The sequence below is a fragment of the Typopeltis vanoorti genome, chromosome 13 (genome assembly GCF_054136105.1).
Source record: "Typopeltis vanoorti isolate ZY-2024b chromosome 13, IOZ_Tvanoo_1.0, whole genome shotgun sequence".
In the NCBI taxonomy this organism is placed as follows: domain Eukaryota; kingdom Metazoa; phylum Arthropoda; class Arachnida; order Uropygi; family Thelyphonidae; genus Typopeltis; species Typopeltis vanoorti.
Window position 1 is genome coordinate 42,590,388 of NC_143561.1, and position 23,402 is coordinate 42,613,789.

At 35.3% G+C, this 23,402-nt stretch overlaps 1 protein-coding gene across 1 annotated transcript in view; it reads left to right on the forward strand.

Moving 5' to 3' along the window:
- The window catches only part of Naa15-16 (N-alpha-acetyltransferase 15/16), a 396,961-nt gene that overhangs the window by 256,739 nt on the left and 116,820 nt on the right, over positions 1-23,402 (forward strand). The window contains exons 15-16 of the mRNA XM_090403132.1: positions 3,724-3,873; positions 17,234-17,297. Of these exons, the coding sequence (XP_090259258.1) occupies positions 3,724-3,873; positions 17,234-17,297 (214 nt within the window). The remainder of the gene's footprint in view (positions 1-3,723; positions 3,874-17,233; positions 17,298-23,402) is intronic.

The following is a 23,402-nucleotide window of genomic DNA, read 5'->3' on the forward strand; positions in this document are numbered from 1 at the left end:
TGTCATCTGCAAAACTGTGTATTGGGTTAGAGGTCAACTGATGTAGGTCATTGATATATAGAAGGAAGAGGGTCGGTGAGAGAACTGAATCTTGTGGGACCCCAGCATTGGTTGGATGGTGAGAGGATAGGGAGCCGTCTACCATCACACGTAGTGTGCATCCACACAGGACGTTGGCAATCCATCTGCAGAAGTCCTGAGGCAGTCCAAATGATGGAAGTTTGCTTAGTAAGCCTTTGTGCCAGGCTCGGTCAAAGGCTTTGGAGATATCGAGTGCAACTACTTGGGATTCACTGAATTTCTCCATGGCATTTGTCCAGTGATGGGTGATGTATGAGAGTAGATCTTTGAACGGCTTTGACGGAATCTGTACTGGTGGTGGTCGCTTAATAGCCGGGTACCTTCAAGGTAGATTAGGAGTTGAGAATTGATGATTTTCTCCATTAGATTGGACTGAAGTGAGTGAGATAGGGTGGTAGTTGAATGGCAATGATTTGTCACCCTTTTTAGGAATGGGTTGAATATAGGCCAGGTTTTGGGATATATACTGGTGGAGTAAGAGAGTGTGTATAGGTGACATAGAATGGGAGTCAGTTCGATGCACAGACCTTCAGGATAATTGGAGGAATGCCGTCAGGGCCAGGAGACTTTTTTGTGTCTAATTTAGACAATAGGTTTGTTGTGTCTTTTTTGGCAAAAGGATATAGGGGGCATTGTATGTTGGGCAGTTGGAATGGCTGGGGGGGGGGGGGGGGGGCTTTTGACATTGTCTGTTGTGTGCATTGGAGGCAAAGTGTGATGCCAGGAGGTTAGCTTTTTCTATGGGTGATGTTGCAAATGAGCCATCTGGGTATGATAGAGGTGGGAATAGTGTAGGGCAAAAGTTACGGCCAATTGCCTTGGCAAGAGACCAAAAGGCATGGCTGCCATTTGGACAGGCTGCAAGCCTCCTGCTTTTTTCCTGCTATTTACTGATAATATCATCTGTGTGCATCCAGATTTTGAGATAATTTGCTAACCCTTTCATGAACAAGACTTATTTTGCTACTTATTTTATTTTTTAAAGTGTTTGACTAATTTATAGGTTTAAATATTAATAGCTTTCACAGGATCACTGTCAAAGCACCAATTGATGTCTTTCTGAGTAGTAATAATTAGTTAGTAGTTCTTGTTACTAATCTTTGCTGGAATTTGTCAGATGTTAGTTAATTTCTATGGGTAATCAAAGTGAACTCAAAGTAATCAGATTGGGTAGAGCTATTTGAGTACTAAAGTTCATTAATGCATTCTACAGTTTTGTGAATCACAGCATGATTCCCATCATCTGGTCTTAGTATTATGAGTGTTTTCATTCCTTTAAGTTGCCTTGTGATTAATTAAATCTTAAAACTCTTCTCCATTTCAACCCAAAATCTCACTGACTGCTCTCAGTTTGATGAAATTATTTTCTATTGCATTTTGCATTCTGTACTACTCACAGCTACACCACCATAAAAAAGAAAGGAAAAAAAAAAAAAAGAAAAGAAAAAATAGTAGTAGTCAATGTGGGTATCCACAAATGGAAACCATATAGCTGCTATAAATTGTTATTGATGAAGCTTCATCTCACAAGTTAATAATTTATGAGATGTTACAGCATGCTGTAAACGTAATAACTTCAGTCAGCTTTGACATCTTCTGGTGGAAAGACCTAGGTTTAATCCTATCTAGGATGTGAAGAACTTTTATCATGGCTTTTCATTTGAAGGTGAGTTAGCCAGTTTTGTGTGAAATGGAGACTTTTCCTCCCAAAAACTTGGGTTTTCATCTTGCAAAGCTAACAAACTAGCCAGAAGAGTACATGCAATATACAGACATAGGATGCTACAGAAATAAAGATTAACCCCCTATTCCATTGGATCTGGTTTTCAAAGCCTGCATATCATGGTGTGGATCTATGTGTAAGAGTATAAAACAGAACAGTATGTCTGCTGTGATTGATCTTGACACATATATACTTTAAAGATATTTATTCTTGTTAATGACATATGATTTGTAAATGTATTTGTGATTTAATGTGAGATGCATTTAGAGTTAGCTGTACTCATTTGTATATGTTTATATAATTTCATGTTTTAATACCTAGTCAAAATCATACACATCTATGGGTGTTTTTCAGAATTAATTATAGAACAAAATTTAATTTTACATATTTTATGAAAATTCAGAACTCTAATTCTTCAAGACTTTAAAATAAACATAAACTTTATATATAATTTGGCTGAAACTGAAGTACTTTACTTATTATAATATATAGTAGGAAGCTTCTTCGGTGTTTATATATAAATTGCTCTAAAACTATGAATGACTTGGAGACCACTCCATGCCCAGTTGCTATCTTGAGAGTATTAGATTAGAATAACTAGTTTCCAAAGGATCATATTATATTCAATCAAATAAGGAAATCTTTCCAACTTCCTGACAGCTATTTCACCATAACTTGCTCATCAGAAGGAGGCAGAGCCAACCATATGACATAATTCCTGTCAAGTCAAGAATAGCAGAAACAGGCTGTCAAGTCATATAGGAGCAACTAAAGGGTGGGTGTGCTAATTCTGTAGCTTTTTCAAGATAATTTGAAATGATAGACCCTAATCTTTGTCTTTCTATCAGTATTTTTTATTTTGGTAGTGGAAACACTTTGTTATTATCAGAAGTTGTGGTGTTAATGCAGTGTTATAACCACAGGAAGCAAAAAAAAAAAAAAAAACTCTTTTCCATTTTGCTTTTTTTAACAAATTATGTGTTTGTGTGTGTGTGGATGTGTGCACGTGCCCCTTGTAATGAAGAGCTTACAAAGAAGAATGTCCAGTGGTCTCATACTAGTCAGAAAGCTACATATGGTTGAAAGAAATTGAAAATGATACATGAATTCAAAAATAAAGATAAGAAGGGATCCATTATAAATTTAGTGGGAGTGATAGAATGAAACTGTTGCCAAGAAATTCTTAACTATTGTACCTTGCTGGTCTAGGATGAGATATTCTCTCCTTAACTATATTTGGTCAAACTGACATTGCATTATTTGTATGATGTTCTTGAAATTTAAAAAATCAAAATAAGTCACTTTTTGTCTTGGTTTGGGACATGTAGTCACAATGACAGTCATGGTAAGAGTTTCATTTTGAAGCATTAGAACTTTTTTTTTTTTTTAAATTAAACTTGGAAGATGTGTTTTATAAGATAAGTCTTGAAACAGTTTTTGAAAATATGACAGCCTAAGATCCCGCTGGAAAAATCAATGTGGGGAGGAGTAAAGATTATTCTTCAGTTGTATATGATATTGCAAATATAATGTAATAATTATTTTTTTTATTTTAAAATTAATGATTGTTCAAATATAATTTTATGTAGATTTTACAAATTCATTAAATGTTCAGATTATTTCTACATAATTATGCATGTATGAATTCCTAGTGATATACATTATTCCATTACTTCACTTGTTAAATCATTCATGCACTCCTGATGTGAATTTAATAGTAACTACAGACCTTCTAAATAAATAGTTCATGAATATAATTAAATATAAATCTAATACCTTATCTCAACATCTGATAAATTTGACTCACCACTTAATCCTTAAAATTGCATTAATTTAATGAAATTGATAATGTTCCTGAATACAATTTTTTAAAAATTTTTGCATTCGTTTATATGTGATATCTCGTTTAAACCTTTCAGCATTTTGCAGAAATAGTAGAAGATCAGTTTGATTTCCATACATATTGTATGAGAAAAATGACTCTAAGGGCATATGTAGGGCTACTTCGGTTGGAAGATATTCTTCGGTCTCATCCATTTTATTTTAGAGCAGCTAAAGTCGCAATCGAGGTAGGATTTTAACCATATATTTGTGGTTTATTATATGCTAGAATAGAATTGTTAGAATGATGGTGCATAGAGGAGATTGTGAATATGACTAATTTTTAATAACTGATTCCTTTTACAGTTAGTGGTGTTTCATGATATCATCAATGTTATGCAGGTATGTACAAAGAGAAATAGTTGTGCTCAATTCAAAGCAATTTTATCTGACCACACTCACATGCACAGTTCATTGAGACCACAATATGATGTAAATAAAGAGTCTAATAAAAGTAAGCACTTAAAACTTGACAAGTTTTGTAAGTCATAAGACTCACATCAGAGGTACTGGTACAGAAAAGTTGTACATAACAAAAGCATATTAACAATTAATTACTAATTAATAATTGTTAATATGCTTTTGTTGTGTACAACTTTTCTGTACCAGTACCCCTGATGATTAAGTGTTACGACTTACAAAACTTGTCAGTTTTTAAGTGCTTACTTTTATTAAACTCTTTATTTACATCATAATGTGGTCCCACCATCGAAAACTACCCACAGAACTGATAAACCAGAATACAAAAGGTAAATTCGTATGTGTGTGTTGGAACATTGCTAGTTTGTTGCTATCACGTTCTGTGGTGTCATGCGTGTTTTTTCTTAGGTCCGTGGCAGTTAAACTTTTGATGAAAGCAGACTATACTTGATGCAAAATTAAGCCTTGATTTTTATTGCATTGTGTAGGAATCCTAATCATTTGCAAGGCTTCTTTTAATTTTCTTGTTAAACAGTTACAATCAGTATATGACATTTTCGTTTGTGGCCAAAGTCCCTGATGGCCTGTAGAAGTTGTGTGAAATGCCAGGCCCTGATTTATGTTCTTTTTTTTTTTTTTTTCGACGTCTTTTATATGTTTAGACACGTAGATCTCTCCCAATCTTCCCGTCTGGCTCACGAACAAATGCCACAAGAGCAGTGAATCTCATAAATGCCTGGTTTTTTTATGGAGTGATGTGGAGGTTTTGGTGGATGTGGGAATCTTCAGATTTTTTGTAAAGGCAAAAAGCCACTTTTACATTGTACATGCAGAACAATGCAGTCAACCATGTCTGTGACATTTTTGATATAAGGCAGCGTGACTGCATTCTTGAAATCTTGTTTAAGTAAGAGAGTTGCAGGAGATGTATTAAGAATTTTTCTGATTGTCTTGAGTTCATAACCATTGAGTGCAAGGTTCTGTTTCATGTAGTGCAGTTCTTTATTCCTTTTAATTGATGTGCTTGATATATTGTTTGTCCTGTCTCATAAAGTTTTAATTATGCCTATCTTTTGTAATGGATGGTGGTGTGAAGTGGCATCTGAAATTGTGGTAGGTTTTCTGTATACGGAAAAGGATAGCCTTTTTTCTTCCTCTTTATTTTCTTCAACAGGATATCAAGGAATGGTAATTTTTTGTGCTGTTCTAGTTCAAGAGTGAATTTTATATTGGGATGTAAGTAAGTTGTTCAGATAATCTTTAAAGGTAATTAGCTCATCCACTGTTCATGACCAAATAACGAAAATATCATCAATGAAACATAGCCAAATTTTTAATTTTTTTCAGATAGTTTTTTAATGCATTACTTTTGAAAATTTCCATAAACAGGTTGGCTAAGGCTGGAGAAGGGAGGGGGGGGGGGCATGACAAGTCCTTCTTGCATGCCACCTGCTATAAGCTGTTTTTTCCAGCTGCTTTGGTACCCATGGAATTCAATGAGAATTTTAGAATGGAGAAATGAAGGCCTTCATGCCAGTGAGGATAATTTTTGCAACTCACTTGGAGCAGGTATTCAGGCCAGTTTGGATCTGAAGCAGTAGTGAGACCATGGGAAGAAAGAGCTGAAATACTGGCCTTCATTCCACTTAGACTTCTGTAGTGCCAAAGGATACAAGATAAGGGAGTGTGGGAGGAAGAGCATTCTTTGAGAGAGGAGACTTACAAGATTGTGATCTGAGTTACTGAGAAGCAAACTGTTTAAAAAGGGGTTATTGGGGAAGTGTAGAGGACTATCAGGAAATTATGTAGGTTGATGTACAATTTGCATTAGGTAATTGCTTATAGAAAGAGTTCAACATCTCGTGCAACTTGATAGTAATTTAAAAGGGGAGCAGTTGGAATTGTGGATATTATGGCCAGTCTCCATGGAGAGGATGGTGAAGAGGTCAGTTCTAAACTAGCCATCCACTGACAAGCACTATCAGATCTCACAAAGGCAAAAACCTATGTGTCAAAAAGAATCATGAAATGTGTAATTTGGGCATTGAAGGTGGACAGTATTGGATGTAGCCGCAATTTGCATTTCTATCAAGAGTAAGAAGCTGATCATCCATTTATGCCATGGATGTTACTCAAGTGGATATGAAATGAGTTTTTATATAATTTTGGCATGATTTGTATGTTGTGCTTGGTCTGTCTTTTTTGTTGGAATTGTTATTGCCACACAGTCGTCGTCAGTATTTATGTGTTCATGTATGGTTAGTAATGGAAGGATAGAGTGGCAAAATGCAGTGACAGGAGATAGACTCTTTGACATAACATACCCTCACAGTTAATGACTAGTCTCTTTGCCATGGTGTGGCTTAATAGCGCCTCTCACATCTCACTACTTGGACTCTGTCTCCAGACACAACATGGCAAAGTATGTAGCAGCAGGATTATGTGCCAGTTAATCAGGAACCTTCAATTTGTTAGTGATAGTGTGAGTACAAACCTATCTGGCAGTCCCTGTGACTTCATTGTTTTACTAATGTATCCTCAAAGTAGAGGAGGTTGTGGGTCTATAAGTATGTGAGGGTATCACTCACATTGCATGGAGAAGAGAAGGGAAGTCGGAAACCTGAATCCCTGCTTTGAAGACCAGACGTGACATTCATAACTCCAAGCCTTCAATAAGCTAGATGGTGGTAGTTCACCAGATATGAAGGTCATCTACTACCTAAATACAGTAAATCGTACAAACCAGAACCAGAGGAACCTCACAAGCAGAAAATTTTGTGGTAATATAATACAGGTAATAATGAAACCATTCATACATATTTCTTTAAAATTTAATAATAGAAGAATTATAGCTGTTATACACATAATTAATTTCTGATGAGTACCTCTTAAAGGGGGAATACAAAATTTTATGATAGTAATATATAACTCGGTTTATGTTATTACTAACTTCCTATTCAACAGTGGCCTTAAAGATGAATCTAATTTTCTTCATGACTGTTATATCTTAGATGTCAGTCTTCTGTGGAAGGGACCTCCCAGCAGTGGTACTGGCTTTTCCTCCTGCATCTTTTGCTCTATTTCTTCTGAATCTTTTTTGACTATCCTATCTTCCAGACTGCCATCACTGGGATCAAACACCTCGTTTCTCTGTTTGGCCTGTGCGATGTAACCCATCGACATCTGGAAAGGGAAATTCTAGTAGCCTCGCACTACTTTGGCCTCTGATTCAGCAAGATGAGCAGTCTTTGATAGCCTTGCCAGGATCATTCGACAAGTGGACTTACCTGAAAAAGTCAACAGTATTGCAATTCGTCTCTCCCCCGATGGTCTGAGAATAGGGCCCAAGGCTTACTGTTTTGCTGGTATGGCATTTAAGATAGCCCTGCCATTCCATTCCATTCCCAAGCACAGTTGTTGCTTGCCAGAGAATGGGTGCCCTTGTGGGTGGGGACCTCTGCTGCTGCTGAATTGAACTCCCTTTAAAAATGAATAATTTTCATCATCTTGTTTATCTTGTCCTCATCAAGCCTGACCATGTTCAGAAATCATACACATCAACAGAAAATCAAAATAAGAAATAAAAACATCACAGGCTGCAAAAATTATATTGCTTTTCTTAATCCTACATTCAAGGGAATGTCCACTTGAAAAAATGCCATCCTTCTTCATCCAAGAAGGGGGCAGAATCTCCAAAATCTGTAACAAAACTCCTTTCAGGAGACATTGAAGCAGCAACAGTTACACAATCTAAAAATTACTTTGTGTAACATCTATCTAGTGAATACCAATTATGGTTAATCTCCCACTACACATACACACACATAAAACTTTAAACTTGCATAGAAGCACAATATCAGAGTGGGACTTCCTCGACATTACTGATGAGTATAACTGCTCTGAACTTGAAGAACCTAGGAGTGACATTCATAAAGAAGAGTCCTCATATGTAGGGATTGGGCACCTGGTTCTGCAAGGAACGTCATCCTTACCTTCAATACACCAAAATCACTGTCATCTATTAAAGTAGGTTATCTCAGCTGTCCAGTAAGGTTCTGTATCTCAACTCTTTATGCTGCTTTAAATGTCAAAAATATAGTCATTCTCAAATTGCCTTTGCCTGATGCAGCAGCAGTGATCATAAAAATGAAAACTATGAGCAAAACACCAAAATGCTCTGTGAGAGAGAGACTACCTACTGTACTCCTGAACTTGTGGAAGGATGAAAAGGAGGAAATCCAAAAAATAAAAACAGAGCATTGCATCCCTTATCAGGAGGTAAAGAGACACCAAGAACAACTGTAAAGAAAGTGTCAGTAGGGATGCTGACACATATATTAATCCCACCTTCTCACAACACTATAACATTCCTGAATGGTATAACTTTGCTTACTGTTACTATCTTTCTAGAGTTTTTTTAATATATCTGGTCCACACACAAAAGGCCTATAGCACACTAGTGCCATGTGGGCAACAGCAATAGAAGAAAGGAGGGTGTCTGTTCACATTTTACTTGAACAGCTGAGGATTGTAATCTTTGGGGGAAGGCAGAGTAGAGAGACTGTTCCAAAGGACAGAAGTAGATGAATAAAAAAGGAGGCAGTGAAGTTGGTTCGGTGAGTTTTAAGATGGATTGTATAAGGGTGTTGGTTAGCAGTGGCTCTTATTTTAATGATTATGGAGGAGAGTGGAAAAATAATAGTGACCAATTCAGTAGAGCACTGTTCATGCAAGTATCTGTAGAAGCACAAGGCAGAAACTGAATGTCCATGAGAGAGGGATGATTAATTAGCCAGATTGCCCTCTTCTAGATAAAATCGAGTGATCTTAGAAAGGATTTTGGTGCACTGTCCCAAATATGGGAGTAATATTCCACTGGGCAGATTTGGTTGGAAACAAATAATGAAAATTATTTCCATCGTAAACTTTTTTATGATCGAATTGTCGTGGATTTTAACAAAACATCGACAACCTCAATGCTCTCTTACAGAAGTATAAACCAATATACTTAAGTATAAAGTATATTTATAAATAAAGTATAAGTAAAGTATAAATATACAGAAGTATAAACCAATGTTAGCTTAGCCAACAGCCATTTCTGACACACTTGGGGAGATTTTTACTAAAACATCAGCAGTATCTTCTTACCTCCCCCCCCCCCCCAAAGTCCCAAAAATGCAAAGCAGAAAACAACAGATTCTGTATTCTTTGAACATTACTGAAAAATACAACAGGCTATTCGCAAAAGAAGTAATGAAATCTCCTTTCCTTAAATGTCACCCAACTGCTGTTGGACCAGATAATATCAATTATGATATGGTAAAATATCTGTTGTCATCAGCCATGGATCAACTGTTGCACCTTTTCAACAGAATTTTCTGTGAGAATGGGTTTGATAACCTGGCAAAAAGGCTATTATTATTATTGTCTTTCCTAAGCCAGGAAAGGATCCAAAATCCTCAATAGACTATTGTTCAGTTGCTCTGACAGTTGCTTGTGCAAGATTCTGGAGAGAAACAGTTTAACCAAACATAATCAGGCTTCAACTAATATCTTTCTACAACTGAGTATCTAATATGGCTGGAAACATCCATTAGAGATGCCTTCCTTGTTAGCACTCTAAGAAAACTTTTAGTTTTCTTTGATATGCAAAAAAGTGCAATGCTGCTTGAAGATTTGGAATATTGAAAGACTGACAATTTTTGTCTCGGTGGGAATCTCCCTCCCTGTATTTATCAAGACCTTTTTATCGAAGTGAATCTTCCAAGTAGGAACCACTTTCCCTTGACCTTATACCAAAGAGGAAGAAGTCGTTCCACAAATTTCAATTTTAAGTGTCATGCGTTTTGCAATCAAGGTTAACTCAATAACTGAACAACTTTCTCCAGCTGTAAGTAATGTCTTCTATGTGGATGACAGCTGCAGCAAGCCATTGAGCATTTTTAAAAAAGGGCACTTGCAAATGGGTTCAGATTTTCACAGAAGAAGACTGTTTGTGAGCATTTTTGCTACAGACATTGTCTTTATCCTAACCCAGAACTCATAATAGGACTTCAATCCCAGTTGCAGCAAAAACTGAATTCTTTGGACTCATATTTGACAAAAAAAAAAAAAAAAAAAAATTCACTTTCCTGCCTCACATATGTCAGTTGCAAGATAAGTGCCATAAAGCAATGAACATTCTTTGAACCATATCTTCCACCTCTTAGGATGAAGATAGATATTCTTTGCTTTGATTGTACAGGGCACTGATTAGACCAAAACTAGGTCCCAAGTCTATTCTTCTGCCAGTGAAAGTACTTTATGATTGATAGACCCTGTTCACAATCGTGCCATAAGAATTACAGCTAGAGAATTTCGAACTTCACCAATTTCTAATCTGTATGTCAATGCAAATGAACCTTTGTCACTTGGACATCAATGGTTATTTCTATTATGCTTTACAAAAATAAAATCCCTCCAGACTATTCCACATGACCATTTTTTTTTTTTTTTTTTTTTTTGTCTATGGTGTTAGAATCTGCAACAACAATCATATTGCCATATGACCCTTTGATTCGCAAATAAAAGCTCTCTCAGAAATTCTAGATATTGGGATAGATAACTAACATAAGCACAGATTCTACTACATTTACTTCAACCACAACATTCATACATACCATCATGTGGCTTTTTTTCTGCTAGCTATCCAGATTTTCAAACCTCCTGTTGTCTATCAGCAGCTCTTTCGAGCTCATAGAATCAAATACTCTGTGCCTGTTTACACTGATTGTTCAAAATCAGATGGTCCTGGTGGAATCTTCCCAGACACATAATATCTTCTCAGATCCCACTAGAATGTGGCATCTTTACAGTTGAGCTCTATAGTATAGAGCAGTGCTTCCCAAACTTATGGATGTAAAGGCCCCTTTGGAAAAATTAAAATATTTCAAGGCTCCATCGAAAAAAAAAAAATTGTAATACAGACATATATTATTATAATATTTATTGTATTTATATTCAATACAAAACATACACACCAAGCGCATTGCTTTCCCATGCATCGCCCACACCTGAGTACACTAGTAGTGAAACATTAATTTAAAGCGCGAAAACTTGGTCGTCTTAAATGAGCGCAAGATTTTGCGTTTGTAAGCTTTTTCGTGCTTCTTATCAGTACCTTTGAAATGAAACTTATAGGAATAAGCATATATTTACTAATATTCATTAAGCGCCGAAATACACAGGAAGCAAAATTTTTGAACCAACACCAATGTGTAATTTTTTTTCCATTAAAATATAAAAAATAACAAAAAAAGAAATAATAAATAATAAAAATGAAATATGTTTCTTTTAAGATAAAAAAAATCTACTTAGTCTTAAAACATTTTAAATTTGTTTTCATTATTTCACAGTCACACCTTCTCAGCAGTTTAAAAATAATACAACACTAAGAATTTGACACGCTGCACCCTCTTTACATCTTTTTGATTGCTCAAAGGTGTATGTATTTTGAAAGCACCTTCTTCATGAAGCATTAGTACAGTATGTTGTGTTCAATTTTAGGAATCGCACGAAGTCTGCAAACAATTCGGAGAGTCTTTAATGGGAATAGATGCAAAAATATAATATCGGTGATACTGATATTTCGTGGATGAGTACCGCACACCTGGAATATTCGCCCCTGATGTATATAAATTTTTTTTTTTTTCTGTTTTGTAATCGTCTGCACTATTCGAAATTTAAAGATATATATACAGGGTGTTCGGGATAAATTTGACAGTTTCGTAAGGAAAAAGAAAATCTTCTTTGTATCTATTAAATTTAATGAATTGACAAAAAAACATTACAGGCAGAGTTAATTACAATACTATCAACAAGATTTACTCAAAATAACCACCATTAGCATCGATCACAGCTTCAATTCTGCTTCGGAACCTCGAACAAGCTGATGCTACAGTCTCCCTGGGAAGGGCCGCAAAAACTGTTTTAATTTTATCCATTAACTGGGCTTTTGTATTACTGGAAGTGCGATTGGTGTCTTTTTCAACTGCGCCCCATACAAAATAATCCATGGGGTTAAGGTCTGGGGAGTTTGGAGGCCAAACATTTGGACTGGTGAAGTCGTAGAAATTTTCAGACAACCATTTTTGACTTTTCCCAGAGGTGTGGCAAGGGGCCGAATCCTGCTGCCATACATACGGCCTACCATTGGCTACCCTTGTTATCCAGGGCTTGACTACAGTTAGCAACTCCACGAACAAAGCCCGAATTCCAATGCCAGGGTTCTTCAACACCTGTTCCTGCAGATTTGCGAGGAATTCTGCTGTACGAACGCAATCAGATCGTCTGCTAGGGATCTTTCTTCTTGCTACATCCTCGTAGTCACCATTGCAAGTCTCTAGTTCATGCCTGATTGTTTTTACTGTATTCAGGGAGCATTGGGCAGCAGTCGTAATATCCTTATTTTAATGGCGGCACGAATCATCATGATACAAGTTATTCTCTTCCATGATTCAGGTGGGTTCCAGCTATCCATCCTTTCTGACATCTTGTATATGAATGAAGAAGGGTCCAAACTTTTAAATGAAGAGAAGTGTGTGTTAATACATGTAACTTACGGAAAAATATAATTAATTATAAATATGTCAAATTTATCCCGAACATCCTGTATATATATAGAGAGAGAGAGAGAGAGGAATGCTATAAATATTTGTGACCATATTAACCAAAACCACATATATTGAGGTGGTTTTGGTTAATATGGTCACATGCACCACATGTTAATTCTGTATGAATCACACATTCTACCTGGTCTTAAATCACCCTTTAAGATTGGTTTGTTTTAAATGAAACTTGAAAAAATATAAGTTACCTTGTTTTGGGCATAAGAAATATGAGGATAACAATACAACTGAAACAAAATCATTGGGGGGTTACCAGAAAACAAGTCTGAATTAACAACACTATACGTGGATATATAGCATTGCAAAGATGATGGAACGGCCTGACTAACATCGGAAGCATATTCGGTATTTCTATTTATCATTAATGATGATGTTCACAGAACTTTGTGGGGCAAAGATATACGAGGATTGTTTGAAAAGTTTAGTAAATTTCCAATAGACGGTGACACAATTCGTTCATTCATACCAGTGTCACACATATCATCTTTTTTTTTTTCATGACCTCTGGCAAAATTTTAGATTCAAACATTTAAAATGACTGTGTTTGCATTTTTCATAAAAAGGGAGAAACAACTTCATGCAGTGATAAAACACTTTTATTTGAAGAAGTGGATGGCCGCGCAGATCAAAGCTGAGTTAGATGCAGTTCATGGGGGCCCTGCACCAGCATTAAAGACTGTTTATTTTTGAATAAATGAGTTTAAATGCGGTCAAAAATCCATCGAAGATGAAGTGCACTCCGGACCCCCGACTGAGGTTACTATGAAGGAAATGATTGACAAAATCCATTGTATCATTATAGAAGATCGCTGAATGAAAGTGCGTGAGATTGTAGGCATCTCAACTGAATGGGTGTATAAAATCCTGCATGAAAAATTGCACATGAAAATGCTGTTTGTACGATGGGTGCCACGATTGTTGACTGTCAATCAAAAATGCATGCAAAAAGACTTTTCAATGCAGTGTTTGGTGATGTTTAATCACAATTCACAAAATTTTTTGCATCGATTTGTGACTGTAGACGAAACTTGCATCCACCACCACTACACGCCTGAGTCCAAGCAGCAGTCAAAACAGTGGAGAGTGTCCAGTGAAAGAGCACAGAAAAAAAGCGAAGACCTTTTTGTCAGCTGGGAAGGTGATGGCCACTGTTTTTTGGGATTCCCAAGGAATTATCATGATAGACTATTTGGCAAAGGATAAGACAATAATAGGAGTCTGTTATGCATCATTATTGGACATTTTTAAAAGAAGAACTGAAAAAAAAATGGCTAAGATTGGTGCACAAAAAAGTGCTGTTTCATCAAGACAATTACACCATCCCACACATCAGCTGTTTGCAGTGGCAAAATTGGATGAATTGAGGTTCGAATTGGTTCCACATCCACCGTATTCTCCAGACTTGGCCCCGTGTGACTTCTTGTTCTCAAACTTAAACATTCGGCTCGGTGGGGAAAATTTTTCTTCGAACAAGGATGTCATCAAAGCTGTCAATGACTATTTTGGCACAATTTGACAAATCCTACTTTTTAGATGGATGAAAAAATTTGAAATTCGCTGGACCAAATGTATACACCTTGATGGAGACTATGTTTAGAAATAAAGGTGATTTTTTCCAAAAAAAAAAAAAGCGTTTAACTTATTTTTTTACCAACCTTTTCAAACAATTCTCGTATATGGAATTAGATTACTGCATTTCTTCAAGCTCTAAGGATCAAAATCAAAATTGCATTCAGTCATGATGACTAGTTGACCACATTGATAGTTTTAAGTATCATATGGTTGTAGAGTGGTATGTGTAAATATATCACTAAAAAATACACATATTAACCACAGTAATGACTATTTAATTCGTAAATATTTCATCCCAAGTATCTTGGGACATCATCAGTACAGTAGTTCAAACAATACTAGGAATAACATACAGTTAGGGCGAATGATTACAATGGAATCTCAATATGCGTGCAGTAACGTTACGTTACTGCACGCATATTGAGATAGACTTCATTGCCACCAATATTAAGTCCCATCTGATCTCTCACAAAAAAGAGCTCGCATCCCTTTCCCTAACTTTCAATAATATCCAAACACAATCATATTTCTCAGAATGACCTACGCTGCTAGACTTTCCTTGCATCAACACATTTCAATCATAGCTTTTGCAGTTACCAAAAAACATGGTATATTTTCCCACTCAAGCCTACTTCCACTTTTACTTCTAACTCTGTACAAATCTGAAATATACCTAATCATGGAATATTGCTCACATATTTGGAGTGGTGCACCAACATCCTCTCTAAGATTGCTCAGTGCTATCTGGATGAGGGCAATCCAGTTAATGATCTCTTGCTCACACACCCGCTTCAATCTCTCTCTGTATAGACGTTCAATTTTCAACTCATGCCTATTCTACAGATACTTTCATGGATAGTGCTCTGCTTCTCCACTCCACTTCCCACCAAAATCATAAGAACAAGAGCTTGTGACCAACACCCATTTATTGCCCAGCTTGAAACTCAACGAACCTTCTCTGCCTCCTCTTTCCATCTACTTCTGTTCTTCATAACAGTCTCCACCACTCTGCTCTTCCCAGAGAATATAACCTTCAACTATTCAAAAAGCAAATACATTCTTCCTTTCTTCTTACCCTCTTGCCCAAGTATGACACTTATATGTTAAAGGTCTTGTGACCTTTTGTGTATAGGTCAGATAGAGAAAAAAAAAAGGCTTGTTCATTTGGGTTATTATTTCACTATAATATTATTCTTTAGTAATTACTGTAATTTATTTAATATTTCATTCCTCAAAAAAAAAAAAAAAAAAGCTGATGTATGCAACATGCAGACTGGAAGAATAAAAACTGTAGCTGCAAACCACAGTCATATATATGCACACCATTTTGATCTTGAGCTACTCATGGTATGTTGAGTTTTTCCTTTTACTGCATTGGTGCACTTTGTTTTGAGAACCAGGGCTTTGATATGGTGGTCAGGAATTTGAGGTGACATGAGGGGATGAAATCTATTACTGTGAGTGAGATTTCTGTTATTTGGTCTGAACAGTGTTTGGATCAGGAGAACTGATCCAAACATTTTTTTTTAACGATTTGATGTTGGCATTTTTTTTTTTTTTAATTGGATTTTTGTTCTTTTTTTATGATTTTTATAGCTTTTTTTTGCTAGAGAATTTTTCTGAATCCACTATAAAGTCATGTTTCTTTTGAGTTGTAATTCATTAAATATGGGGAGGAAGAGATAAGAAGGAATAGGGATATGCAAATGAGAGATAACAGGTCACAAAACTGCCGCCTGCACAGAAGGAACCCAGTCACCTGTCCACACATAGCCTCGGCAGATTCCCCCTACAACTACCTTACTTGGTCTCTCCTTGTCATGAACTGGCAAAATAAGCAACAGCGGTATTTAATGCTATTTGATTGAGGAACCTACAGATTCATTACTAACTAGTTTGTTCCCATGCTCTAACCAATGATCAGCCTGTGGAATCATTTTACTGCTGTACCCTCGAATAGGTGGATAGTCTGGTCTCTGTTTAGTGTGATTGGTATGTCATTGAGGATACTCTCACTTCATGTGGGAATAGAGAAGGAAAACAGAAACTAGAAACTTTGCTCTAGCAACCAAACATGCCTGCAAGCCACTTTAGGTCTCCAGTGAACAATGTGACAATATTTCACTGGGTAATGAAAGAATTTTACCACCTAGAAGTCTAGTTGGCATTTTCCCCCCAACTATGGAAGTGCTTGCCAGATTCACTAGAGCCCTGTTTATGGAAACAGACAACACTACAAGAAGATGGGGATGACTTGACTGGGAGAGGCTATAATAACCCCAACCCCACCTTTCAGCAACAAAAATTAAATTTTCTTATATTTGAGCACATCTTCTTTTAAGCAAGGCAAATCTATAAATGGGATTGCTTCACTGTACTTTTACTTTATAATAAACTGTTTTGTATTTGCCATATATTTTTTTCCTAAGCATCACTGAACAGTTTATTGTGGCTGGTTTCCTAATTTTGATGATCTGATAACCCATTTGGTGTTTTTTCACTTATTTTCAGCTGTTTCTTTTGCCAAAGATAATCCGGGTTCTTTGTCAAATTTAATTGTTACAAAAACAGTTATATTTAATTGTTAGCAACAAATCCAGAGGCTTCCCAATTAGATACATTAAATGCTGCTGACATTACTTTGCCAGTTCATGACTAGAGGGATACAAAGTACAGTGGTTACAGGAAGAACTATCGAGGCCACATGAGGACAGAGGACTGGGTTCCCTCTATATGAATTACAGTACAAATAAACATGACTTGACAGTGAACTACAAAAATAAAAAATAATAATTTCAAAGTAAAACCTGAACATTATATGTATTTTGTATAATATGCATTTATTTATAATGTTCCATTATAATATTTTGTGAATTAATATACATTTCAGGTATATTTAAGGTTACATGATAAGCCATTAACAGATAGTGAAACAACAGAAGAAATTAACACAGGTAAGCATTTATTAATTTCTCCACTCCCCTTTATTTGCCTATTCTTCTAAAATAAGTTTTAGCAAACATTTTGTTTGTTGCTAATTTAAAAAAATGATAGAACTGCCTTTACTTTTCATCTTTTAATACTTTTAATATACATATAACAGACTTTGCTCTTGACCTCCAGCTTTCCAACTGTTGTTTATGTAATTTTTTAAATTTCTTTTCCCTACTTAATCTTCACTTACATTGACTCACTTCTAGATAGTATTCTTATTTTTAACTTTTGAACTTATGTAATTATATAAGTAAATAAGTGGAGCTTGTTATTATTAAAGTATTAGGTCTAATATATGCTACAGCCAGGAAACTTGAATTTCCTTCTTTTTTCGTCTACTACTAAAACCAAGCCATTTGTAATGCGAAAATTAGTTGTTTGTGTATGAATTATGATATTTTTGCTATAATTGAGCAGAATCTTTCTGCAGCAGATATCTGCTGTAAACTGATCACACTTATACTTTTAGAATTTTGAAAGCATTTTCACTTGGTTATACTATAAATTAAAGATGCCAAGAAATTATATTCTTGGTTTCATCCTTTATCCAAGTGTAAGCAAACAAAGTGTACATGTGAAGTATCTTCATGCCTTGGCTACATGTATATAGAGGCAAATGACTTCACATCAGTTGCCTTAGTATCCCATAATGCAAAGCACATATCTTTACAGTCAAGTATAATGCTATGCATTATAGGAAGGGGCCACTATCCAGACCAGTTTCAACCTTTATTGAGGTCTCATCAATGGGAGCCAGACCCAGAAGTGATACCAAGATTGAAGTAATGCAAAAGTCATATTTTCATATACAAGTAGTCAAAAGATGTCACAGCTTATTGTTAAAATACTCTGAATTAGAGATGTTGAAAGTTTTTTTTCACTTGGTTATACTATAAATTAAAGATGCCAAATTATATTCTTGGTTTCATCCTTTATTCAAGTATTAGCAAGTAAAGTTTGTGCATGAAGTCCCTTCATGACTGGGCATTATGGGATACTAAGACAATTGATGTAAAGTCATTAGTTTCTATATACAGGTAGCCCAGTCATGAAGTTATTTCACATACAAACTGTGTTTGCATGTGAAAAACAGATCCAATCAAATGTTCTGGAAATGACAAGAGTGACCGTATGGAATTTCTCCAGGCTTTTCTGTTACTTATATCTAAAGTGGAGCAAGTTTCATAAGCGATCTGCTGATCGCTTATGAAGAGAGAGTGACAGAATCCATATTAATAGTCACTAATTAATGGTAGTCTATTGGTAGCAGAGAAGTTAGCTGTTGAAGAAATCCATTTCCCTCACTTCAACTTTCTTGTCAAGAAAGTTGAAGTGAGGCAAATGGATCACTTAAAGTAAGTTAAGATACATAAAGTAAGCCATCATGTTTGATGGCTTACTTTATGGATTGACTGGATATAGGCTTGCATTCCATTCTTTTGGGTGAATGCAAGATTATTATGACAACTTGTACAAGTGGGTTCAACGTCAGTTAGAGGCTATATAGTGATTGGTCGATGAAATTAGCATCATTGTCATCATCATCATCAAATTCCTGCCATGTACCCTCAAGGGGTGTACAGGATATGATAGTACTACATGAAAAAAATTACATCATTATTAATTTCCTATCTACAATTTTCCTCCAAATCAGTCTGTTACTTGTCAAGACTCCAACATTATCAGATCTTATATTTCTATGGTCTAAAGCACTTTGTACCGTATCAATCCACCTATATCTTGGTCTTCCTCTGGGTCGTTTTGCTGCCAACCCGGCAGAGGACACTTGTTTTGCTAATCTTTCCTCGCCCATTCTATTTAAGTGACCATACCACCTGAAATTAGCTCTGCTAACGCATTCCTGGATGCTGACAATGTCAAGTTCTTTCCTAATATCCTCGTTTTTAATATGATACTGCCATTGATGCCATCTGTTCACGCCTATAATCTTTCTCAGGACTCTCATATCTGTGGTCTCTAGTGTTTTGTCTAGTAAAACACTTCTGGGTCAGATCCATAAGTTAGAGCTGGGTCAGAAGTAAAACACTTGACCAAAGACTAGAGACCACAGATATGATATGATATGAAATATCATTTCACATGAGTGCTAATTTCATACAGATATGAAATTAGCACTCATGTGAAATTGTTCGTTTTTATCTGTTTTCTTTTCTTTCTTTCTTTTTTTTTTTTTTTTTTTTGTAGTATATTAGTGCAGATTTTCATGATTTTAGTGTTTTATGATATATTTTTGTTAAGATATTGCAATAATAAATATTAAATAAATAATAAATAATTGCAATAAGATTTTGAAAAAATTGGTTAGGGCTCTCATTCAGAAATGGGTAACCAACTTACTCACAATCTATAATAATGTTTTGAACTAGGCAAGGGGAATGAATACACCATGATACTTTTGGATTTTGCTAAGGCTTTTAGAAGACTGTTGCGTAAATTGGAGAATATGGGTTTGGATTATAAAATATTAGCACGAATAAGAGGGTGGCTGACTGACAGATATCAGCATACATGGGGGGGGGGGGGGTCTGCAAGATTTAAGGTAACCAATGGTGTACCACAAGGATCAGTTCTTGGTCCACTGTTATTCAATCTGTACATTAATGACATTGGGAAGGATTTTGACAGGTGACAAATTGGTAGTGCTTTATCAGGTGGAAGTGGGATTTATACAATTTCTAAGGGATAATTACATGAAACAACATATTATAGAGGGTACAAGGGGTTCATGGGTGTTGGATCTGATAATAGCATCAGAAAATATATCTATAACTAAGGTGGACACTCTGCCTCCAATCGAGGACAGTAACCATGCTGTCCTGTTCTGGGAAGTTGCCAAACATGTGGAGTTCTCTGTCAAAGAGTTTATGTTCGACTATAAATCTGGTGATCATGAGTGACAGGAGTCATCTTGGAACAGTGCCATGGCTTGAGAAGCTGCAAGGAAGGAATGTCAGTAGTGCATTTCAAGTGGTCAGGAGGATAAACCAAGTTGGAATTAAGTGGATGAATAGGGCTATAAAGCAAGAGCTGCAAAAAAAAAAAAAAAAGAAGAAAACATTGTGGTGGAAATATAAAGAAAATAGTGATCAGCATACTCATGAGCAGTACAAAGTGCAAGCAAGAAGGGTGACACTAGTATGGTAAGGACAAGTCTGCAGGATTCCCTGACCAAATTAAGTAATTGCTATAATAAAGTTTGTATGAAAATCAGTTTTAAAAAACAAAAACATTAAAAATGGGCACAAACACTGAAAACATCAACTGCATTCTGAATGGAGAGCCTATAGAACAAGCAAAACATTTCAGCTATTTAGGCATAATTTTTAGTGACGATGGCAAATTAAATTTGGAAGTAGACAGCAGAATTAGCAAAGCTGGTATGGTAGGAAGTCAAATGAATAAATTTGAATAAATCTTATGTGGAATAAGAGAGATTAGTCAAAACACTAAACTAGTTGTATAAAGACATTGGTTTGAACACTGTCTTGTATACAAGACAGTGTTCAAACCAATTTTAACTTATGGATCTGAGAGCTTGGTTAGAAATGAAACTTTTGATCAAAGACTGGAGACCACAGATATGAGAGTCCCGAGAAAGATTAGAGGAATGAACAGATGGCATCAATAGCATTATCGTATCAAAAACGAGTATATTAGGATAGAACTTGATATTGTTAGTATTTAGGAATGTGTTAGCAGAGCTAATCTCAGGTGGTGTGGCCACTTAAACAGAATGGAAGAGGAACAATTAATTAAACAAGTGTTCATTGCAAAGATGGCAGGGAAAAAAAAAACAGAGGAAGACCAAGATGTTGGTGGATTTATACAGTAAAAAGTGCCTTAGAAGACAGAAATATTAGATCTGATAATATTAGGATGTTGGTGGCAGGCTAATCTGGAGGAAAATTATTGATCGGAAGTTAGTAATGATGTAACTTTTCATGTAGTACTGTGGGAATTATCCCACAAACTTAAGTCCACTGTCTATATTGTCACTTGCCATTAGGAGGGTGATGTGGTATTGAGAGAGAACACAAAGGCTTAATACAGTGTATTTTACAATTGAGCTACTCGCTGTCATTATTATAATGCCTAGCATTCCATTAATCCTCTGAAATATCCCACAAATTAGGAATACCCTAGTACATAAAATTTATACTTGGTTTTTAAGACTTCACATTTATTAGATAACATAATGGAACTCGAGAAACTGGATTAATGAAAAAAATTCTCTTTTATTTCATATTTTGATGACTTTCATGTCTTTATTTCTCTTTATCTGATCTATACATGATTTCCTTTATTGTTTTTATAGTATAATGGTCTTTATCATGTTATTTTTAAGTATGTACCAAGAATGCATTTCATTTAAAAAATTCTCTTTGCTATTTCATTTTTACAAATCTAATATGTTAAAGCTATTATAAAACTTTATAGGTGCATGTTTAGTACATTTCAAACTATTAGATTTGTCTATTCATTTACTTATTATTCCTTGGCTCAGACCAAATGTTTATTCAAATTTGGTACAAAATATAAGTTTTAAGTCCTTAAAGTAAATAAATAAAAATTAAAAATAATAATAATCAATCCAGCTGACTTTTAGATTAACTGGACTATTTTTAGCGACCGAATTTTATTAAGTAATAACTCTGCTCTCAGTGTCACTATATGAGAAGGCTATTACAAAATGAGTATTTTTAATAATTGCCTTGGCTGATTTTCATGCTTTTTGGTTTTCCATTACATGGCTTAAGCTGTTTTCTGAAAACAGCATTACTGCACAACATTGCTATTATTTGTAGAAAAAAAAGGACTAAGTACTACTTTTCTAAAATTGTGTATGAATATTTAAATATTTAACTTAGTGACTGTTTGAGTTCAATTAAATTAGCAAATACCATAACTAGTTATAATTGCACGAGATATTCAGATTATTACTGAATATGTTGCTGTTTGTTTTACCTTGCATTGATTTTCTTTTGTAAAATGAGGAGAAAAAAAAAAAAAAATATATATATATATACAAGCATATCGAAGTCATATGGCATGTTTGGTTCCAGACCACTGTCATATAGCGAATAATGCCTTTTTTCAGTTCTAGATACATGTAATGGTTTAGTAACATTTTTAACCAGTCATATATATGCATAAATGGTGTAAATAACATTTATTTACATCAGATATGCAAAATGAAAACTTTAGAATAATTTTCACAAACAAAAAAGTTATTCTCAATAACTTGGCTTAAGGAAACATGCCAACCGATCATCAATTTACACCATTAAAAGTTTTTACATTTTGGCAATTGTCACATTTACATATAACTGTAGTATTATATGTAAATGTGACAATTAAGAACTTTATCATTGTTTTTAAGAACTGTAACATCAATTAAAGATGCCAAGAAATTTTGTTCTTGGTTTAAATTTTTATCCAAATGTAAGCAAACAAAGTTTGCATGTGAAGCAACTTGTATATAGAGGCTTCTGAAGTTGCTTCAATGTGCAAAACTTTGTTTGCTTATACTCAGATAAAGGATTAAACCAAGAATATAATTTCTTGGCATCTTTAATTTAGAGTATAACCAAGTGGAAAAACTTTCAATATCTGTCTCTAATCCAGAGTATTTTAGTAATAATGTGTGACACCTTTTGGCAATTTGTATATGGAAATATGAGTTCTGCATTACTTTAACCTTGGTATCACATCTGGGTCTGGTTCCCCTCCATGGCAGGGTGGGCCTGTCACTGAGTGGAACTACCACTGAGTAAAATGATCCTTTGGATCGCTTGCACTTGCTGAGTTTAAAGTTATCTTGGGGGTTGCCTGAGTTTTTGGAGACCTACCTTTGCTTATATAGTGAAACTGGTCTGGGCAGTGACCCCCTCCCATAATGCATAGCATTCTACATGTCCGTACGGATATGTGGCTTTGCATTATGGTATACCAAGGCAAGTGATGTGAAGTTGCTTCACGTGCAAACTTTCTTTGCTTACACTTGGATAAAGGATTATACCAAGAATATAATTTCTTGGCATCTT